The 17,162-nt window shown below is 45.8% G+C and overlaps 1 protein-coding gene and 1 non-coding gene across 26 annotated transcripts in view; both read right to left on the bottom strand.

The window, feature by feature from the left end:
* Nucleotides 1–2,873: 2,873 nt before the first annotated feature.
* RBFOX2 (RNA binding fox-1 homolog 2) overlaps nucleotides 2,874–17,162 on the bottom strand; it is a 261,344-nt gene continuing 247,055 nt past the window's right edge. For 13 of the 25 annotated variants that reach the window (XM_060164660.1, XM_060164663.1, XM_060164661.1 and 10 more), the window contains 3 exons: nucleotides 10,781–10,869; nucleotides 10,251–10,323; nucleotides 2,874–8,404 (listed from right to left, as the gene is read on the bottom strand). In XM_060164660.1, the coding sequence (XP_060020643.1) occupies nucleotides 8,360–8,404; nucleotides 10,251–10,323; nucleotides 10,781–10,869 (207 nt within the window). In that variant the 3' untranslated portion in view covers nucleotides 2,874–8,359. Of the gene's footprint in view, nucleotides 8,405–10,250; nucleotides 10,324–10,780; nucleotides 10,870–15,318; nucleotides 15,351–17,162 lie in introns of all 25 variants that reach the window. The other 12 variants (XM_060164655.1, XM_060164656.1, XM_060164658.1 and 9 more) reach the window with 1 other exon arrangement.
* LOC132530155 (U6 spliceosomal RNA) lies at nucleotides 9,567–9,673 on the bottom strand. Its single transcript, XR_009543709.1, has one exon. It is a non-coding gene; the product is annotated as a U6 spliceosomal RNA (small nuclear RNA).

The raw sequence follows: 17,162 nt of genomic DNA, 5'->3' as shown, positions 1-17,162 counted from the left end.
GGTTTCTGGACCCAATTCCATGGTGTGTGTGCGCGTGTGTATGTAGGATTCCCCACATCACCAAGCAATTCTGGACACCAACAGGGAGTGGGCCTGGGGTTGCAGAGCTGTCCTAGGGTCAGGAGTGCTGTTGGAATGGGGTGCTGGGCTCGGGGAGAATGGGGCAATGCAACAGTGAAAAGTGATCAAGAATCTGCTCAGTTGGGAGATTGGGACTGACATATATACACTATTATGTATAAAACAGATACCTAATGAGAACCTACTGTAAGGCACAGGGAACTCTACTCAATGCTCTGTGGTGACCTAAATGGGAAGGAAATCTAAAAAAGAGTGGCTGTATGTATAGGTATGACTGATTCACTTTACTGTACAGCAAGAAACTAGCACAACATTGTAGAGCAACTATACTCCAAATAAAAATTAAAAAAAAAAAAAAAGAATCCACACACACTCACGACAAACGTGCGGCACACTTTCTTTTGAGCAAGATTTTTTCCCCACTTATTTTCTTTCTTTTTTCTTTAGGATTTTAACATGGTTATCACCAACTGTTATCCAATTTACTGACTGAGGGAAATTAAGAGGTTTGGATAGAAAGATGATGTCAGCATATTGACTTTTAGGAGCCTTGGGACTGCAGCTGGACAAGACTAGACTTTGGAGAGATTTATGGTCTCCGGCCATAGCCTTGCGTCATTAGGTGGAAATTGGTGTCGAGTTTTCAGGGGAATAGGAGACCGATGACCTGGGGAACACCATGACTTGAGGGAGTAGAGGAAGAAGACCCTACAAAAGGGACAGAGCATCAGTCAGAGACGGGATGCAGTGCCAGCTCTTGGGTTTCTACAGGGGTTTCTACTGGAGAAGCACGAGAAACACCAGTGCTCAGACGTGAAGAGCGCAGACTTCGGAGGCTGGGACCCCAGTTCTGCCGCTTTTTCCTCAAGGGACAGGTTATCTCCTCTCTCCACACCTCGGCTCCCTCATCTTTCACGTGGAATAACGATACTGGTGGGTCTGGGATTTGATCTCTCTCTGCAGAAGCTTATGGATTCTGCGTCAGACACAAAGGACTTTACTGCTCCCGGCCCGGCTGGCAACAAGAGCATCAGTGTGTGGGACGGGGTGGCTGCCGCTCCCCAGGAGGTGTGCACGGCGGCTGAGGAGCCCTGAGCGAGGGGCAGCCACCTCTTCCAGAGCAGGTAGGAAGCAGACTCGTTCTTCGTCCCCGGGATACACCCCCCCCCAATTCCTCAAGGTTACTTGCTATAAATGCCACCCCAGAAAGGTCCTGGGAAAGCGAGGTCAGGGCTTCGCTTGCCTGGTACACCCAGCAAGAAGCACAGGCGCCGGGACCTGAGGAGGAAGACACCCAGCACCTGCCGCGGGGCTGCCGGGAAGATGAAGGTGATGTGAGCACACGTGGAAAGGGCTCTCGGCCTCCGCGATCATCAGCCGGGGTGGCCATACGGAGAAGGCGGGGTTGGGGGTGGCGGCTGTGTTATCACCTTACATCCGAGATTGAAAAAAGTCATTCGACAAATATTTATGGAATGCTTGTGTGTTGCTGACACCAGAGACACGGAGTTGAACAGAACGAAGCTACCGACCTCCGGGCGCTTCTGTTCTAGTACAGGGGGTCGCGCCGCGGATAAACTAGCGGGGGAGCTGGTGCACAGGCCGCAGACCCGGATGAGGACGGGGATTGACTGGGGGCCGCCTTGCACAGAAGCACGTCCTGATCCAACTGCTACTGTAGCGGGTGGCTGTCGAGAGCAGGCGGGGCGTGCGCTGCTGGGGAAGAGACGGAGGAGGGAGGCCAGGCCAGGAGAGCAGGGCAGACGCGCCAGCCTGTGTCGGGGGCAGCGGCGAAGGGTCTCGGGAGTGCCCGGCTGCGCGGGCGCTGGAGGTCAGGTCAGCGCCCCGGGGAAGGCGCCACCTGCTGGCGTCACGCGGGGGCGGCTTCAGGGTCCTGGAGGGAGAGGCCAGCCGGCCGCAGGTGAAGAGCAGGGAATTGGAGTCGGCGGCAGAAACTCACTCCAGAAGTTTGTCATGAAGGAGAGGACTGGGATCGTGCAAAATCATTGCATGTTTCAGTGCCACAGGGACTAGAGGAGGGAAAAGGTTGACCTCCCTGTGGGAGGGACGATGGAGCAAAGTCCCCGAGAAGGTGGGAAAGGACGGACGTGTGGGGACAGCGCCTGACCGAAGACGCCTCTCCCGGTAAAACAGGAAGGACGGGAAAGGATGGGTGTGCGTCCAAGTAGGTGTCTAGATCAAGGAGATCCCGTGGCCTCCATTTCCTCCCGGAAACGGGAAAGGAGACGATCTGAGTGATGTTAGGGAGTTGCAGATTTAGGAGGAATTTCAGAGATTTGGGACTTCCTGGTAGAGAAACCAGTGCAGGAGGGGTGGCTGAGGAAGCCCAGGGAAGGAGGAAAAGGCCCAGGCCCCATACAGAAGGAAAAGGTGTGGGAGCCTGGGTGGTGGCCCGAGCCAGGGGAGAGGTGACAGAGGTGACAGGTGGCCAGACAGGAAGCGCCCACTGGAGGGCAGTTTCTGAGGCAGGTGAGGGCGGCAGCGAGGACACCAGGAGAGGATGGAAAAGGGAAGAAGTGAAGCGGAAGATTTCAGAGGCAGAAGCAGGAAGACAGCTCCTGCCAAGACTGGAGGAGCCGGAGGGCAGGTCCCATGGCACCAGCCTGGGCCTGTGTTTCCCTCTCCCCTCATCTCATTCAGGGAGCGTCGTGTTTGCCGCCTTCTTTTTTCCATCTTACAAAAGTCAAATGCAAGTTCTATCTTTGGAGCATGGCGGGGGGGGGGGGGCAACAGAAGTCGTTGAGGATCAACACACGCAGGCCAGGGCGAAGAATGGTGTTTCTCCTTTTATTTAAAAACAGTGCTTCATTACCATTTGCAAAGGCAGAGGCAGTGCTCCTCCTTCGCTTAGAGTTTATAAAAGCCAGCAACATGATCAATAATTTATACACATGGATAGTAATACAAAAAAATAAGGAATAAAAGCTAAAGATCTAACTACTCCGACCTTCACAATTCCAGCTACTTGATAATAATAGGAGTAACCCAATGAATACTGTATGGTCTGAAAGCTACTATACAATATGATTCTTAACAAGAAGGGGAGGGAATTAGAGACTGTCACAAAGCCCTGGGTGCTTCTCTGGAGTTTGTAGGGAAACAGGACCCTGGGCAAGCAGCTCGGGTGTCCTAGGAAAAGATTTGGGGGTGGGGGAGTGGGGAGTGGGGAGAAAAGGCGAGGTGGTCGATTATACAAGCATCCCATGTGATGCCCCCATGCCCCATAGGTACCTGTTTTGCCATGGCAATGGGAGGGGGCCGGAGAAACTGCACGTTGCATGTAGGGATGGTTTCGTCCCTGCCACGGGGAGCGGGGACAAGAGGGGAGGTTCGGTGGCATTTTTAGCCTTGCAGAGATTTGGACTGAAAAGCTCAGAGACTCAGGTGGGTCAGCCTGTCAGGGACAAGCCACCCCGCCTGGCTCTCTCAGCACTGTGCAGCCCTAGCTTACGTGTGTCAGCCCCAGGTTTGCTCCAGCTATTCACAAGCAGAATTATAACACAAGAAAAAAAAATTCATATCCCTTAGGGGGAAAAAAAAAGGAGGATCAATTCATCACTCGATATATAATACAGCCAAAATGAGCTGCCAGGACAAGCACACACACACGCAATACTGTGAACAGAAAATACAAGAAAGGACAAAGCTGCGGTTCTGGGTGGGGTATCGACGTTGCTTAAAGCACTCATCAGTCCCCGGAAAAACCAAACCAAAAAACATTTTTAAAAAATTCAAAAACATATGCACCCCCTGGGAATCTGGCGTTGGTAACAGGGGCGGGTGGTAGGGGGGAGAGAAGAGCATCGCTGTTCCCTTTTTGCTGGCTGGTGTGAGCTGAGCCCTCGCCACACTGGCGGGCGCGTGTGTCACTCCCAGGCGGAGGGGCCCCGGCTGGCAATCCCCTTAAAGGCAAGGTTTGAGTTGTGGCCAATGAGCAGTTCTCTCCGTTACCAAGCCCTGCCAACCAGCACTACCATGGCTGAAGTGATCGACCGTTTTCCTGAGTAATCTGTAACTGGCTACAGTTCCGGGAACGTGGAGAACTCAGCTACTGCGGCTACCCGCCATATTCGAGGACTCCCCTCCGCCCTCCTTCCTAGTGCATCCGATTCGGGAATTTGAGAACCTGCTGCAGCCTGGTCTGTAAGCCTTATTTTAAAGATGGGGGCCAGGGACTCAACGGCACTCGCTAAACCAGAGGGCACATGCTGGCTTAGGACACCCAGAGTCTACTTGGGAAGGGCCCTGCTTCACGCTCTAGCTCCTGGATGGCTACTGCCTGGTTGATCAGTCAAGCGAGGATGAAGGAAGAACACAGCAAAGGGGAAAGGGAGGGAAGAGGCTTTCGGACAGTAACATTTCCAAAAAAATCGTGTTTTAAGCAACAGAGAATCAGGTTTCACTGGTGGATACTACAAACGGTCAAACATTTTCAAGAGCATGACAAAATAAAGACACACAAATTTACGTTGGATGTTCACCTTGCCCACTATTTTTTTTCCTATCTTAAAACAGTGCAAACAGGTAACTTATGCTTTTAAAACACCACTACCCCTTCCCCACCCCCCAAAGTCCCTTTCCTCCTATTTTCTGGGGGAAACAAGTCTGCGATTCTGCAACTGTTTCTGTGCTAGGGGGTTGCAAGCAGCCGAGAAGCGGCTGGGCTTGGGGAAAGGGGGCGGTCCCAATGACACCCCCCACCCTCCCTTACAGTGCCCTCTGGGCTGTCCCTTGCTTCCCGCCCTTGGCCTCATCCTCCCGCCAGAAGGAAGGGAGGCCATCCAGCCCTTCCTGCAGATCCTTGGGGTTGCTTCCATTCCGAGTTTACACCTCCTTCCTACCTGGAAGCTATGTGACTAGTTACAGGGTGGTAGTGATTCACCGACTTATCTGCTAGAGCTCTAGGAAAGTAGAAACTAAACTAAGAGCAGTTCAGCCCCTGAGGAGTCACACTTTTGAGAGAAAGCTGCTATCATTGATTTCTACTGAATAGAGCTCCGCTAGCTCCCCTTAAACTAAGAGCTGAGCTCCAGTCCCCTTCTTTTTCAAGGAAGAATAATATCGGCTCAGTTCCAGCTGTGGCTGCTGAAGGAGGATGGTGACAGCGGGCTTTGTAAAAACTGAGAGCCTTAAAAGTGACGAATCACAACAGCTGAGCTCGGTCAGTGGGAGCTGAACTATGTAATATAAGGAATTCTGGAAAAGCTCTAAGGACAGCTCTCTGGGCTGAAAGAGGGATATTCAGATAAAGGTGGTCACTAGAGGGCTCCTGAAAGGAGCCCAGCTTCTAAGAGTAAGATGCTTAGTATAGAAGTCCACATCGTGACCTACAGTAAAGCTGTCGCAACTGATTCAGCATGGATACGTTTTCCGGAATTATTCACCAGCATCCTCTAACAAACTTACAAGATGCCATACTCTCTTCTGACTCAGTTTCTTAGTCCAGTGGGAACTAGAGTCAGGAATAAACAAGCACTGATGCTTCGAGGAACCTGCCTCTGATGAAGTTGCCTGTATGCGATCTCAAAGTTCAAAAGCTGATGGGGAGTTGATGCTTCGAGAGCCCCAATGCTCAGTGATGACACTGAAAACCAAAGGCCCTTTAATAACAAGCAGAACTCTGTTTAGTCTTAGTAAAAGGAGCTGAAGGAAGCAGTATTAAAACCATCCCTGGAAATGCAGCAGAGGCCCGCTGGAAAACACAGAGCTTGCCTATGGAGTCCTCAGCCAGAACCAGCTGAACTGAAATGCACAAACCTCAGGATTCTGCCTCTTGTAAAAGGGCTGTGGAAGCTGCCTCCTCTGCCTTTCCCATCATCTTTCCCTCTTTCTGGAAAAAAAGAATAGAAAATTCTTGAGCTCATTGCCCTATTTTCCTCCCCTGCTATGGATACAACCATTTAGAATTTGGCCTTGCCTCCACTGAGCAGTGGCTTGCCATTTCTGAGAATGGTCCCTATTTGAACAGGACACAAAATTTCTCTCAGTTTCTTCACTCAGTAAATGCTCTCCCTCAAAACAAAAGCAAAAGAAAGAAAAAAATCCTCCCTGCCCCCATTCCCTAGACCTGTGAAAGCCCCACATCCCATTCCCACACCCCAAACTAAAATATTTATATACACACACAACAAAAATTGTCTCAACAGCAACAAACCAAACTTTGGCTTGGGGAGGGGAACCCTTAACAATGGCCAACGGACTGGGCAGCCTGGTGTCCCCTATTCTGTGCATTCCTCCCCAGAATCAGTAAGAATTGCATCGAGGCCTCTAGCTTCCTTGATGTCTCCCCTAGTTTCAGGGAAGCCTCCCTCCCAGTTATTAGGAGAGAGAGGATTCTGAAGGGGGAGAAGATATGTATTATACACGACAGGCCAGTCCCCCCCCACAGATCCCTCTCCTTACAAAGAATGTTTGATGCTGTCATATGTCAGTCATTTTAATTCAGGGACATGAATCAGTATCAGTCAAGAACACGGGTGGAGGCAGGAGTAAAAAAAAAACCAAACAAACCAAAACAAACCCATAACAAACCAGAAGCTCCATGTCTCTGAATTACTTACTCCCTTTAGCAGCTATCCCTTGGGTGAAAGGTCACCCTAGTACCAATGTGAATAGACCAGGGAGCCAAACGGACCGTGCTTTTCTATTTTCTAATGGCTTCATTTTGGAAATGCTGCAGGACCCCTGCCTTTGACAGCTAAGAGCTAGAAGAGAAACACTTTCTCCCCTGTCTGACGACAGATAAGTCGAAGCCAGGTAGTGACAGCAGTGACTCACTGTGGTGGCCACATGACTCCTCCTGGCAACATATGAGATCCTGGCCATTTCAGACCCTCATTCCTGTACGGGAGGGGAGCAGCCTCAGGGGCTTGTTTCATGTCCTATAGTGTTCATGAGTACCAAGTGGTCCAGGTGCTCAGCTGGGTGTCTTTGGAGGATAGTGAGAAGCTGGGTGGAGTGGCCACGAGGGCTCCAGACTGTGGACAGAAGTGACTCGTAAAGGCTCTGGAGGATGAAGAGTCCTATGGCTTTGGAGCTTGAACGAAGTGCCTTCGCCTGCCCTCACATGTCCTGCTCACAGAGACCTCCGGGGACGGCTGGTCTAGGGCTCGGGGCTTTATCTTTTGCCACCAGAGCCTTTATTATCTGTTTTCTACTTTGTACTGACTTTTTGATGCGAGAGAAAGATCGGGAATATCAGGGCGCCTTAACCTGACATCGTCTGACACCCCTTTTCTTGCCCTCCCCCTCTTCACTGGCGCGTGACAATCTGTACTTCTAGCCCTCAAGCCCTGCCCAGATGCCTCGGGGACATCTGGCCACTGGCTATTTAGTCTTCTGTCCCTGGGTCCTAAATTCCTGAATCTCGAGGACATGGGAGCAGGGTGTTAATAAAAGGAGAGATGAGCTAAGCTGTGGTTCAGTGAAAGGAAAAGCAGCCCAGCAGGAATGCTAGGGTTTACAGGAAAGAAAAGAGTGATCTTTTTCATACTCCAGAGTTCATTCCGAGACTGGGTTCCTAATGAGGTGTTTATTATCCACAGTCTGAGCACATGTCTGGAAATATTAATACTATAATTCCAAAAACGATGCCAACTGTCTCAGGCCTTGCGTGTAAGATGATTGTAAAGAGAATGAGGAGACAGGAGGGAAGAGGAGAGGAAAGTGTCTTAGTGATTCTCCTGCTTTGCCAGCACACATTCCTATAGTCTATTAGCATGTGGATTCCAGCCACAGCCAATCAGAATTGCCTGCCAAAGACCAGAAACTCAGAAGACTAGAAGGATATCCTGTTGCAGAGGGATCTCTTCCACTTCTGCTTGTCCCACAGCCACTCAGCACCAGGTACACTTTGGTAATTCTGTCTGCTGATTTCTGATCAGACGCATTTATCAGCTCCTAATGTCTCTCCTTCCTCATTGACTGCCTCTTCCGTGATTGACAGAATAAGCTAAGCACGGACATACAGACATGGAAATGCGTTATTTTTTTTTTTTTTACCACAGTTAAAAAAAAAGAAAAAAAGAAAAAAATGCACAATCTTTGGAACAAAAGAATTAAAGGCAGAAATTTAAAGGAAAAATACATATTCAAAGAACATAGTGAGGTATAAAAAAGTATTCTCTCTTTTTTTGTGTTTTTTGTTTGTTTGTTTTTCCTCTTCATCTTGCTATAGAGTTCCTCTACTAGTAAATATTGCAATAGCCAGGCCTCGTGAACTGGGGGGCTGTCCCACTTGCAGGGGTCTCACGTCACTTCAGTAAGGGGCAAATCGGCTGTAGCCACCTCGGTATAAACTCGCCTGTAGTAATTAAAGACACAAAAATATTAAAAGGTTGATGAGAGAAACATTACAAAAGAAGACATGTCCTGAGGAGGGATTTGGAAAAACAGCTTCCTTAGAAGCTTCAAATCAACTGGTTAGATGTTGTCTAGTGCATGAGGTCAGGAAACCAACTTCTGCCTCTAAGATGCTCAGACCACAGCCCAAACATTTACTGCTGACCTGATATTCTCAAGGGGAGAGTATGCTGATGGTTCATTATTTACGTGAGTTAGCACAGAGGAGCACTTCAATGAAGTTTAAAACCAAGTCTGTAAATAGTTTGATTTTTTAAAAGCATGGGTCTTGTCTACCTTGACGACCTCATTACAAGCGTGACCTAAAGCAGACTGCTGAGCTTACCTTCTTACCCATTACCTGACAATGGAGAACACGTTACTTCTGACCACTATCTCTGTCACATCGCATGTTTGAGATGGTGCTGGATTTAAACCTGAGTTAATCTTTCAACGAATAAAGTCTATTTCCTCTGTAATTTATAAAAAATACCAACCAGGTTGTTTCTTGACATATCTTTTGTGTGTGTGTGTGTGTGTATATATATATATATATATATATATATATATATATATATATGGTATGTAAAACTGGGGTTTTAAGTGGGCTTCTTTCCTTTCTTTAATCATAATCTAATGAATTATCTTTTTCAATCAAAAGTTCCCTAGGAACATATCGCTCCTTGGGTCATTCTTTTAGTACAGGACTTATATCACTTGGGCACTAAATAAAACCTCAGGAATTCCCATCACTTCCTTATATCATACGTCTCTACTTCAGTTCTAAACACCACCCCCCATACCCCCACAGAACCCTACTACTTCCTTCCACAGATCTTCATCAGTAGAGATTTAGTGTGGGAAGTGGCAGGCTCTCTCACATCCTTTATGTCTTAACTGTGACCATTGTTCTGCCTCCCTCTCAGACACGGTCATCTGTGTTTCCGGGCCGTTGGCCAGTGACACTGTGGATGGTAGAGAACTTCTGGCACAAGGAGGTGTCACCGTGGACTGGCCAGTCTTTGCTGAATCCAGTGGGTCCCGTCATTGGCCCCAGAGGTGTCCAGGCCAACACAAAAATACTGCAGGGGGGATTCGAGTTTGGTCAGGGGGATTTTTATTTTAAAAATATGGAACGCTTCACGAATTTGCATGTCATCCCTGCACAGGGGCCCTGCTAATCTTCTCCGTATCATTCCAATTTTAGTATATGTGCTGCTGAAGCGAGCACAGGGGGATTATGCTAGATGAGCTCTATGACTTTTGTATACTTCTAAGAAATATACCATATTTTGCCACAAATGTTAGTAACAAAATATCTTTGTAAGGCATTTGCTTGGTCATTTTTAGTACTAGCTGCTGGAAGGCTTAGGAATAGCAGGGACATCCTCTGGCATCTGCATTTGAAGCAGACAGGTTAAGTTCTCTGAAAAGTTTACTGTGAAAACTGGAGAGTCTTGTGCCCCAAGTCTTTGAGAACACCTATCGGTAAAACTCTGCCACAGGTGTGCGTCCAACATCTGAGCCATTATAAAACAGCAACCTGTTCCCTTCCTTCCTCCCGAATAATGTCGTTACTCAGGGCAGACTGTCACTGCTCATTCCTTTCTGCCGTCCTTAACCAGGCCAGGCGGCTCACACCAGCACACACACAGAAGTGATATGAAATTTCCAGACAGTCCTATTGGTTTTAACACTTTGGCAATGGAAGAAGGGCTGAATTATCACCTCCTTAGATCTTCTGTAGTCTGTAGGTAAAAGTCAGAAGAAGTAAAACGTTTGAAAAAATAAAAGGCACATCTACTTACCACAGCGCCAACTCCATAGCTAGCGGCAGGGGCGAGGGCATGGTAGGGGTCGGCCGTGTACACCCTGCCATAACTGGAAAAAGAGATCCAATCAGGGAGATAAAGGAAAGACAGTGATTAAAAAAAAAAAAAATTAAGGGGTTTCACTGTGCTAAGGACTTGTAACTTGGTCTTGGAATGTTATTAGAAAACTGGCAGAATGGAAAAAATCTCTCCGTTCTACTCCTAAAGGCAGCAACTGAAATTTTCTGAATTACTTCTATAAAATGGAAAAGAAGGGCACTGGAGATGAGGAAGAGGGAAATTGGGGTCAAAGCCAGAAACACACAGGAACAAGCGGGAGGGAGGGGAGGAGTGTGAGCCTGTGCGCCGTTGGGTTTTTGGCAGGATAGAGTCCAGGCCGAAGGCCTGTGGAAAACCCAGCTCAGCAGGCAGTCCCGGGGGCTAAGTGCCCTTATGGAAACAGCGTGGGGAAGGAAAGGGGGTGGCGCGGGCGGCCTGGCGCTCCCCGCCCCCGTCTTGGCACCTACCCGTCGCTATAAGCGGCGGCGGCGGCGGCGGCGGCGGTGGCAGCGGTTGCAGTAGCAGGCTGTGCGTATCTGTAGGCTGCGTATCCACCCTACAGGAGAGAGGAGAACCGACTTTACACATGCCTCTCCCCCGGGGGCAGGCGAGCACACCCCCGCCCACACGCAGATGGACGCAGACGCAGACGCAGACACAGACACGAACACAGACACATCCGTGGGGAGAGAATGTTTCAAACTGCATCAGTCTGCATGTTACTCCTTAGTGTACAATTAAGCTCCACCCAAGGCAGGGATTTGCTTTGCAATTTGTAACAAAAATAAACTACACTGGAGAACCTCTTCTCAAATTTAAGAAATGAAGATATGATTTAAAACATTTTTTTATTGAAATATAGTTGATTTACAATGTTGTGTTAGTTTCAGGTGTACAGTAAAGTGATTCAGTTACACACATATATATATATTTATTCTTTTTTAGATTCTTTTCCATTATAGAATATTACAAGATATTGAGTATAGTTCCCTGTGCTCTACACTAGAACCTTGTTGGTTATCTATTTTTATATATAATAGTGTGTCTATTGTAATTCCAAACTCCTAATTTATCCCCCCGCTGCCCACCCCCCTCCCCAAAATGAAGATATGATTTTGGGTCTGTCTTCGTTGGAACTTTCAACAGGGAAAATACTTACAGGAAGTTGGGAGAACTTTACCTGACAGGAAATGTAAATTATAGATTAAAACATTAAATTTATACGTGTTAACTTCAGATTCTCTGATGCGTACTTGGATTGATCTATTGCTAAGAGACTGCAGTATATAAAGAAAGGCCCCATACAGTGCTATGCTCCATGTGGCCTAGTGCGTTTGCCAAGAAGCTAAGATAATCAAGCGATATTTAGAAGGAAGAACCAGTGTAGATCAGGGGTTGGCAAACCTCCATCTGTGGACCAATGCAGTTGGCCTCCTGTTTTTGAAAGTAGTTGTGACAGAGACCATATGGCCTATGAAGCCGAAAATCTTTACCACTTGGCCCCCTACAGAAAAAGTTTGCCAAGTCCAATCTATACTTCAGACTCAGGCAAATCAGATTACAAAGGGCTGTGGACCCTTGGACTAGGTTCAAACAGATCAGGAAGCCCACCCGCCCAAGCATTTAACTGCATTTATTTTTCTTCCCTAAAAGGTTTTGGGACTTCTTACATCCTAATCTCACAGCAGGTTCTGGAGCTTTTCTTCCAAGGGTTCAAATATCCTCTCAGTCCTAGACAGTTTCAACTCCCCTGTCCTGCTATTTCACCTCGGTTTAGGTGAACCAAATACTCAAAAGGTTTTCAATGTCAGGGTGAAATACTTCATGAAGGTTTTCAAAGATAATCACAACAACAAATGCCACTCGAGACAGGCTATTTGAAAAAGTGGCAAGCTCTACCTTTCCTTCTTCTTCTTTACCTTTCTAGAATTCATCTATTTTTACCTAAACCTAATTCAGGTGTGTACTTTTTTTTTTGCAGTACGCAGGCCTCTCACTGCTGTGGCCTCTCCCGTTGTGGAGCACAGGCTCCAGACGCGCAGGCTCAGTGGCCATGGCTCACGGGCCCAGCCGCTCCGCGGCATGTGGGATCCTCCCAGACCGGGGCACGAACCCGTGTCCCCTGCATCGGCAGGCAGACTCTCAACCACTGCGCCACCAGGGAAGCCCCAGGTGTGTACTTTTATTACTGCCATTTCCCCATCAAATATAGGTAAATACAGCTATGTCCATTTGGACGGCACCTCAGCAGCGAGCACAGCATGTTTCGTTTCTGTAGATTACTGTGTCCTTTTCTCATGGACATCTGAAGCTTTCTGGCCTGTACTTTCTGCTTTCTATTCCTTCAATGTTCAGTTTTTGCTAAACCTACAAAAGAATTTCAAATTTACTTCTGTATCATTTCTTAGGACTGAAAACAACCATCTTCTAATGGGACCCTTGTCTTCTTAGCCATCTGACAGGGAAGCTTCTAGCTTGCTTTTATTTCTGTTCAAATCTTATTCTGGAAATACCTGTGATTTCTGCTTAGAGGTTCCTACAGCTTTTTGCTTACTTCTTATATAATTTATGCTTTCTCTAACTGAAGACACTGCACCATGGGGGAAAGCTTACTCCTGCTCTTTAAATTTATGCTCCTTAAATTCATCAGAAGCAGCTTCAAATATACACGAAAAAAAAGTCTCTGATTGGCTTTCAGTGGTTTTGTACTATTCCTTCTTTGTTCTTCAAGTGAATGACTTGGAAAAGTAAGCATTGTTTTCTCAATTATAAATCTTTCCATAGATATTCCTATAAATAAGAAAACTCTGATTAGTATTACCAAACACTGGCAATGAGATGGTAATGGATAGGGCCGTGGCAGGAAGTACCCTCGGGGGCTATCTGTGATCCACAGGCTTCCTCTGAATTCTAGCCAGGTCTATGGGAACAGGCAGGCCAGACTGATCTGGGCAAAGCCGTACATCCAGGCTGCAACATACACACTGCCATACATACACACATAAGCATATACATTTATGTATAAACTAACTCAAGTGTCTCTTTACCTTTTAAACTTCTAAAGAAAATATGAAACAGTAAAAGGATTGTTAAACAAAACAACATACTAATCATCATAGTTGAAATTTTAAGCTTTATATGAACCTTGAAGGCTCAATTTTTTGGTATCACTAGAGATGATTCCACTAGTTTAGAATTCAAGTTTGCTAGTGTGAAGTTTACAGAGGGGCCATGTTTAGTAAAACTTCTTTGTAAATGAGGATAATGTGGCAAACAAGCATCATGAGGTTTCTCTCTTTAGCATTCCTTCAAAATCCAAAATAATCTCTAAAAATTGAAAAAATTAAGGTAATAAAAGCAATTAAAGCCTAATTTATATCTTTCTGAGTAAAACATTTAAAAACTGAAGTTCTATGCCATGGGAAAGAGGTATGCATTCTCATAAAAGTACTAACTAGACTCTCAGTTAAGTCTCGGTGTGTCAGAGATGCTGGGGGTTGTATTAAATCATGAAATTTGAGCTGTATTGGACTAATCATGGGGAAAAAAGGAGATTCTGAATGAGGTTACTGATAGCCATTTCCCCTCAGCTTCCTCAACCTGCAAGAAGCCATCGGAACCTCAATGGTTTGGGGGTAATGTTATTATTAATCAAGACAATTTTAAATGGATCAGGCTGTGGAAGAGAAGGCTCCCTCCAAGCCAGAAGGAAACGAAGATAATCTATCTGCAGCCCTTTCCTTCTGTTATGAGTGAACTCTGACTCTGGAGCCTGAATTTGATGAGGTTCTCCGCTATTCAAATTCAGGAACACACGACAGGGATGCAAATATCTTACTGACAACAAAAGCCTCAAGGAGAATATCAACAGAATTTTAAGAAAAACTACATTAATTTTTTAGAAAAGCAGATAATATTTCCACATATCTACTCTTCTGATTACTTTATGATAATGGTGCTACAGAGAGGGCCTTTAAAGGGGAGGGGTCTGTGTTTAGGATGGGCAGGTAATATCGCAATAAACTGATTTGCTAATTCATTGATGACTACCCCAAAATTAGAAAAATTAAGTTGTATGTCATGGATTCCTCCTCTTAGCTGTATTCTTAGTCCAAAGTATTTCTGCTGGTGCTTTAAACCGGTTATTCAACAAAACATCTCACCATAATATAAGCCAATGAACATTCAGATATATTTATTTCTATTCTGGATTTTGGAATGCATAAAGTATCCAGGCTGAGAAACTGTTTTTCAACTTTCACTTCTATTAGCAAATCTGAAGTTGTTTATGGAACATGAGAACAAAGTGCAGTTTGAAACACCAAGGGTTTCATTGCTGTTTCTTAAGTTTTTCAAAAAGAACAAGGGTGGGGGAGGGGTAGGAGAGACAGGGTTCAGGCGTGGGGAGGGGTATGGCGCCACATTTATTAATCACATTAAGAACTAAGCATGCCAACATCTGGAGCTAGAACAACCAGCAAAATCACCACGTTCAGACTCAGATTGGCTAACTCTATCTATCCCAGCATTCTCTTGGGACAGCGGTTTGCCCTAGGCTCTACCACAAGCTCGGTGAAGTACACAGCCTCAATTACTAGAGCGTGCAGCCACAACGACCTGGTATTACGGAAACAGTCAGTCACCACTTGAGTTAACATTCCAGACCCTAACGACTGGCCCCTCCCCAGCCCAAAGAAGAGTCAATCTTGCCCACCCTAGCCCTGGCCCACACCACAATGTTAATAATTATAACAAGCAGTAACCCATCTGTTATATCAGAGAAGGGAACAGAGACTCCACTGAGAGATTTAGAGTGAGATGTTAACATTTCTTCAGCTGACTGCACAAACAAACAAACAAAAAAAGAGGAGAAATAATTCATTTGGAGATATGAAGTCATGAGATAGCTGATGTGTATTGCTTTTAACCATGCACCGATGCAAAACTGAAGCAACCATTAATAATAAAAATTAAAAAGGACATATGTATTTACACACAATCAGACCTGTTTGATCTGAAGCAGTTTGCAGATTCTATCTGTGTGTGATTTGAAATAAAACAAAAAATGGGGATTAGCATGGCCACAGCACACCCTAATGTCAGAGGGCACACACGGACAGCTTTTTGGAACCTGACAGCTGGATAAATTTGGCATGGCTAAGCCTGGTCCAAATATCCACAAGCCCCTTTAAAAATAATTACTTTCTTATTCCTTTGTAATTCATTCTGAATGATTCCTAGCGCTCCCAACTGGGACAGCCCAATGCTATATCACTCCCCAATTCAACCTTCCTGATTCAGTTCTGACCCGCAGTGCTCACCTGTATGCTTGCCCTCTGTCAACACCCATACATTCTGATCCAGTGCTCTTCCAAAGTATTTCCTGTGTGCTATCCTTTCTCATATCCATAACACATCCCTGCCTTCAACTTCCAGCTTTTTCAAAGGAAAATGCTGTTACCTTTAAGATCCTTTTGTTGTTGTTAAAGTCTCACTTTTGCATTACTCAATGTCACCTCCTAGGGATTTTCTACTCCACTCTGAACCAATTTTATTGTCTAGTGAACTTTACAGCATTGCCACGCTGACCACATGATTCTTCTGCACAGCTCTGTAGCTGTGTTTTAACTAGAACAAAATGGAAGGGTTCTACGTATCCTCCCTCTTACACCTGACCTTTCCCTGCCTATTCAAGTTTAATCCTCCCTTGTCTTGATTTTCACCTGGCCATTAATTTTATTATTACTTTTTTGTTTTAGGATTTACAATAAAACAGGACTTTGGTGAGCATGTGATGTCAAGACACCTTCTTTCTACCTGGAAGACAATGACATTAATGTGACACTGAGGAGAAGAATGTGTACTTCAAGACCAGCAGACAAAATGAAAGCTTGTTCCCTACATGTGATGTATAGATTTATAGAGCAAGGGGAGTGGGGGGTGGGGGGGGGTGGGCGGGGAGAATGGCAGGTGTGATGCTTCAAATCACTACAGCAGAGCAGAGATCCAGTCCAGCTAGCTTGGGTCTAAGGCTGTGCCTCTGGGAATCACTTTGTCTCTACACGATTCTAACTCCCTCCTTCCCCTCCCCTCCTCCCCTCTCCGGCTGAGATGCACTGCTCTAGACTGAACTTGTATGAGGAGGGCTCGTTAGGAGAACAGAGTTCTTCCGTGGCAATATGGCACCTTTCATTAAATGTGAGTAACGCAGATGTGAATACAAAACTCATAATAATGATAATATTGTTACTGCTTTTGATTGAGAGACCTACCTACTTGGAAGAGTAGATAGGAAAAATTTTTAAGGAAAATCTTTTAAATTTATCTTATTAAAATTGGGGTTAAGGAAAGAAATTTTTATGACCAACTTGGTATCTTCCACTTACTACTTTTATGATGGATGAGAGATGATGTTTAATTAACTAACCTTGTCGAACACTACTATTCCACGCCTCCCCGAATCAGTTCATTTCCCACAGCTTGCTGGGTAGCCACATAAATAAACTAACTGAATTGTGAAAAGCTGTCTATTGTTTTCTTTTTCCTAGCACCCAGCTCTCAGCAAATCTAACAGTGCATCCTTATCCAAATGCACTCACTAATCTAGTTTTAAGGTGAAAGGAAAAGAGGGCAAGGGAAATACATGTTTCAATTTTAAGTCTAGATTTTTAAGACAACTTCAAACTTACGTAGCAGCACAGCCCAATTACTACTATGATTTCACGACAGGGTCCAATTCGAGATTCAGAGTCCTGTTTAGATGGATTCTACCTTCTCCCTTTTCTCATTTCTTTCACAGTAGTGAGAAAATGTCCCAAATTTCTAAGCTCTCCAAATATAGAAGACCAG

The sequence above is a fragment of the Lagenorhynchus albirostris genome, chromosome 11 (genome assembly GCF_949774975.1).
Source record: "Lagenorhynchus albirostris chromosome 11, mLagAlb1.1, whole genome shotgun sequence".
Classification (NCBI taxonomy): domain Eukaryota; kingdom Metazoa; phylum Chordata; class Mammalia; order Artiodactyla; family Delphinidae; genus Lagenorhynchus; species Lagenorhynchus albirostris.
Note: the sequence above shows the minus strand (reverse complement) of the source record. Positions and strands in the feature narration are given on the sequence as shown.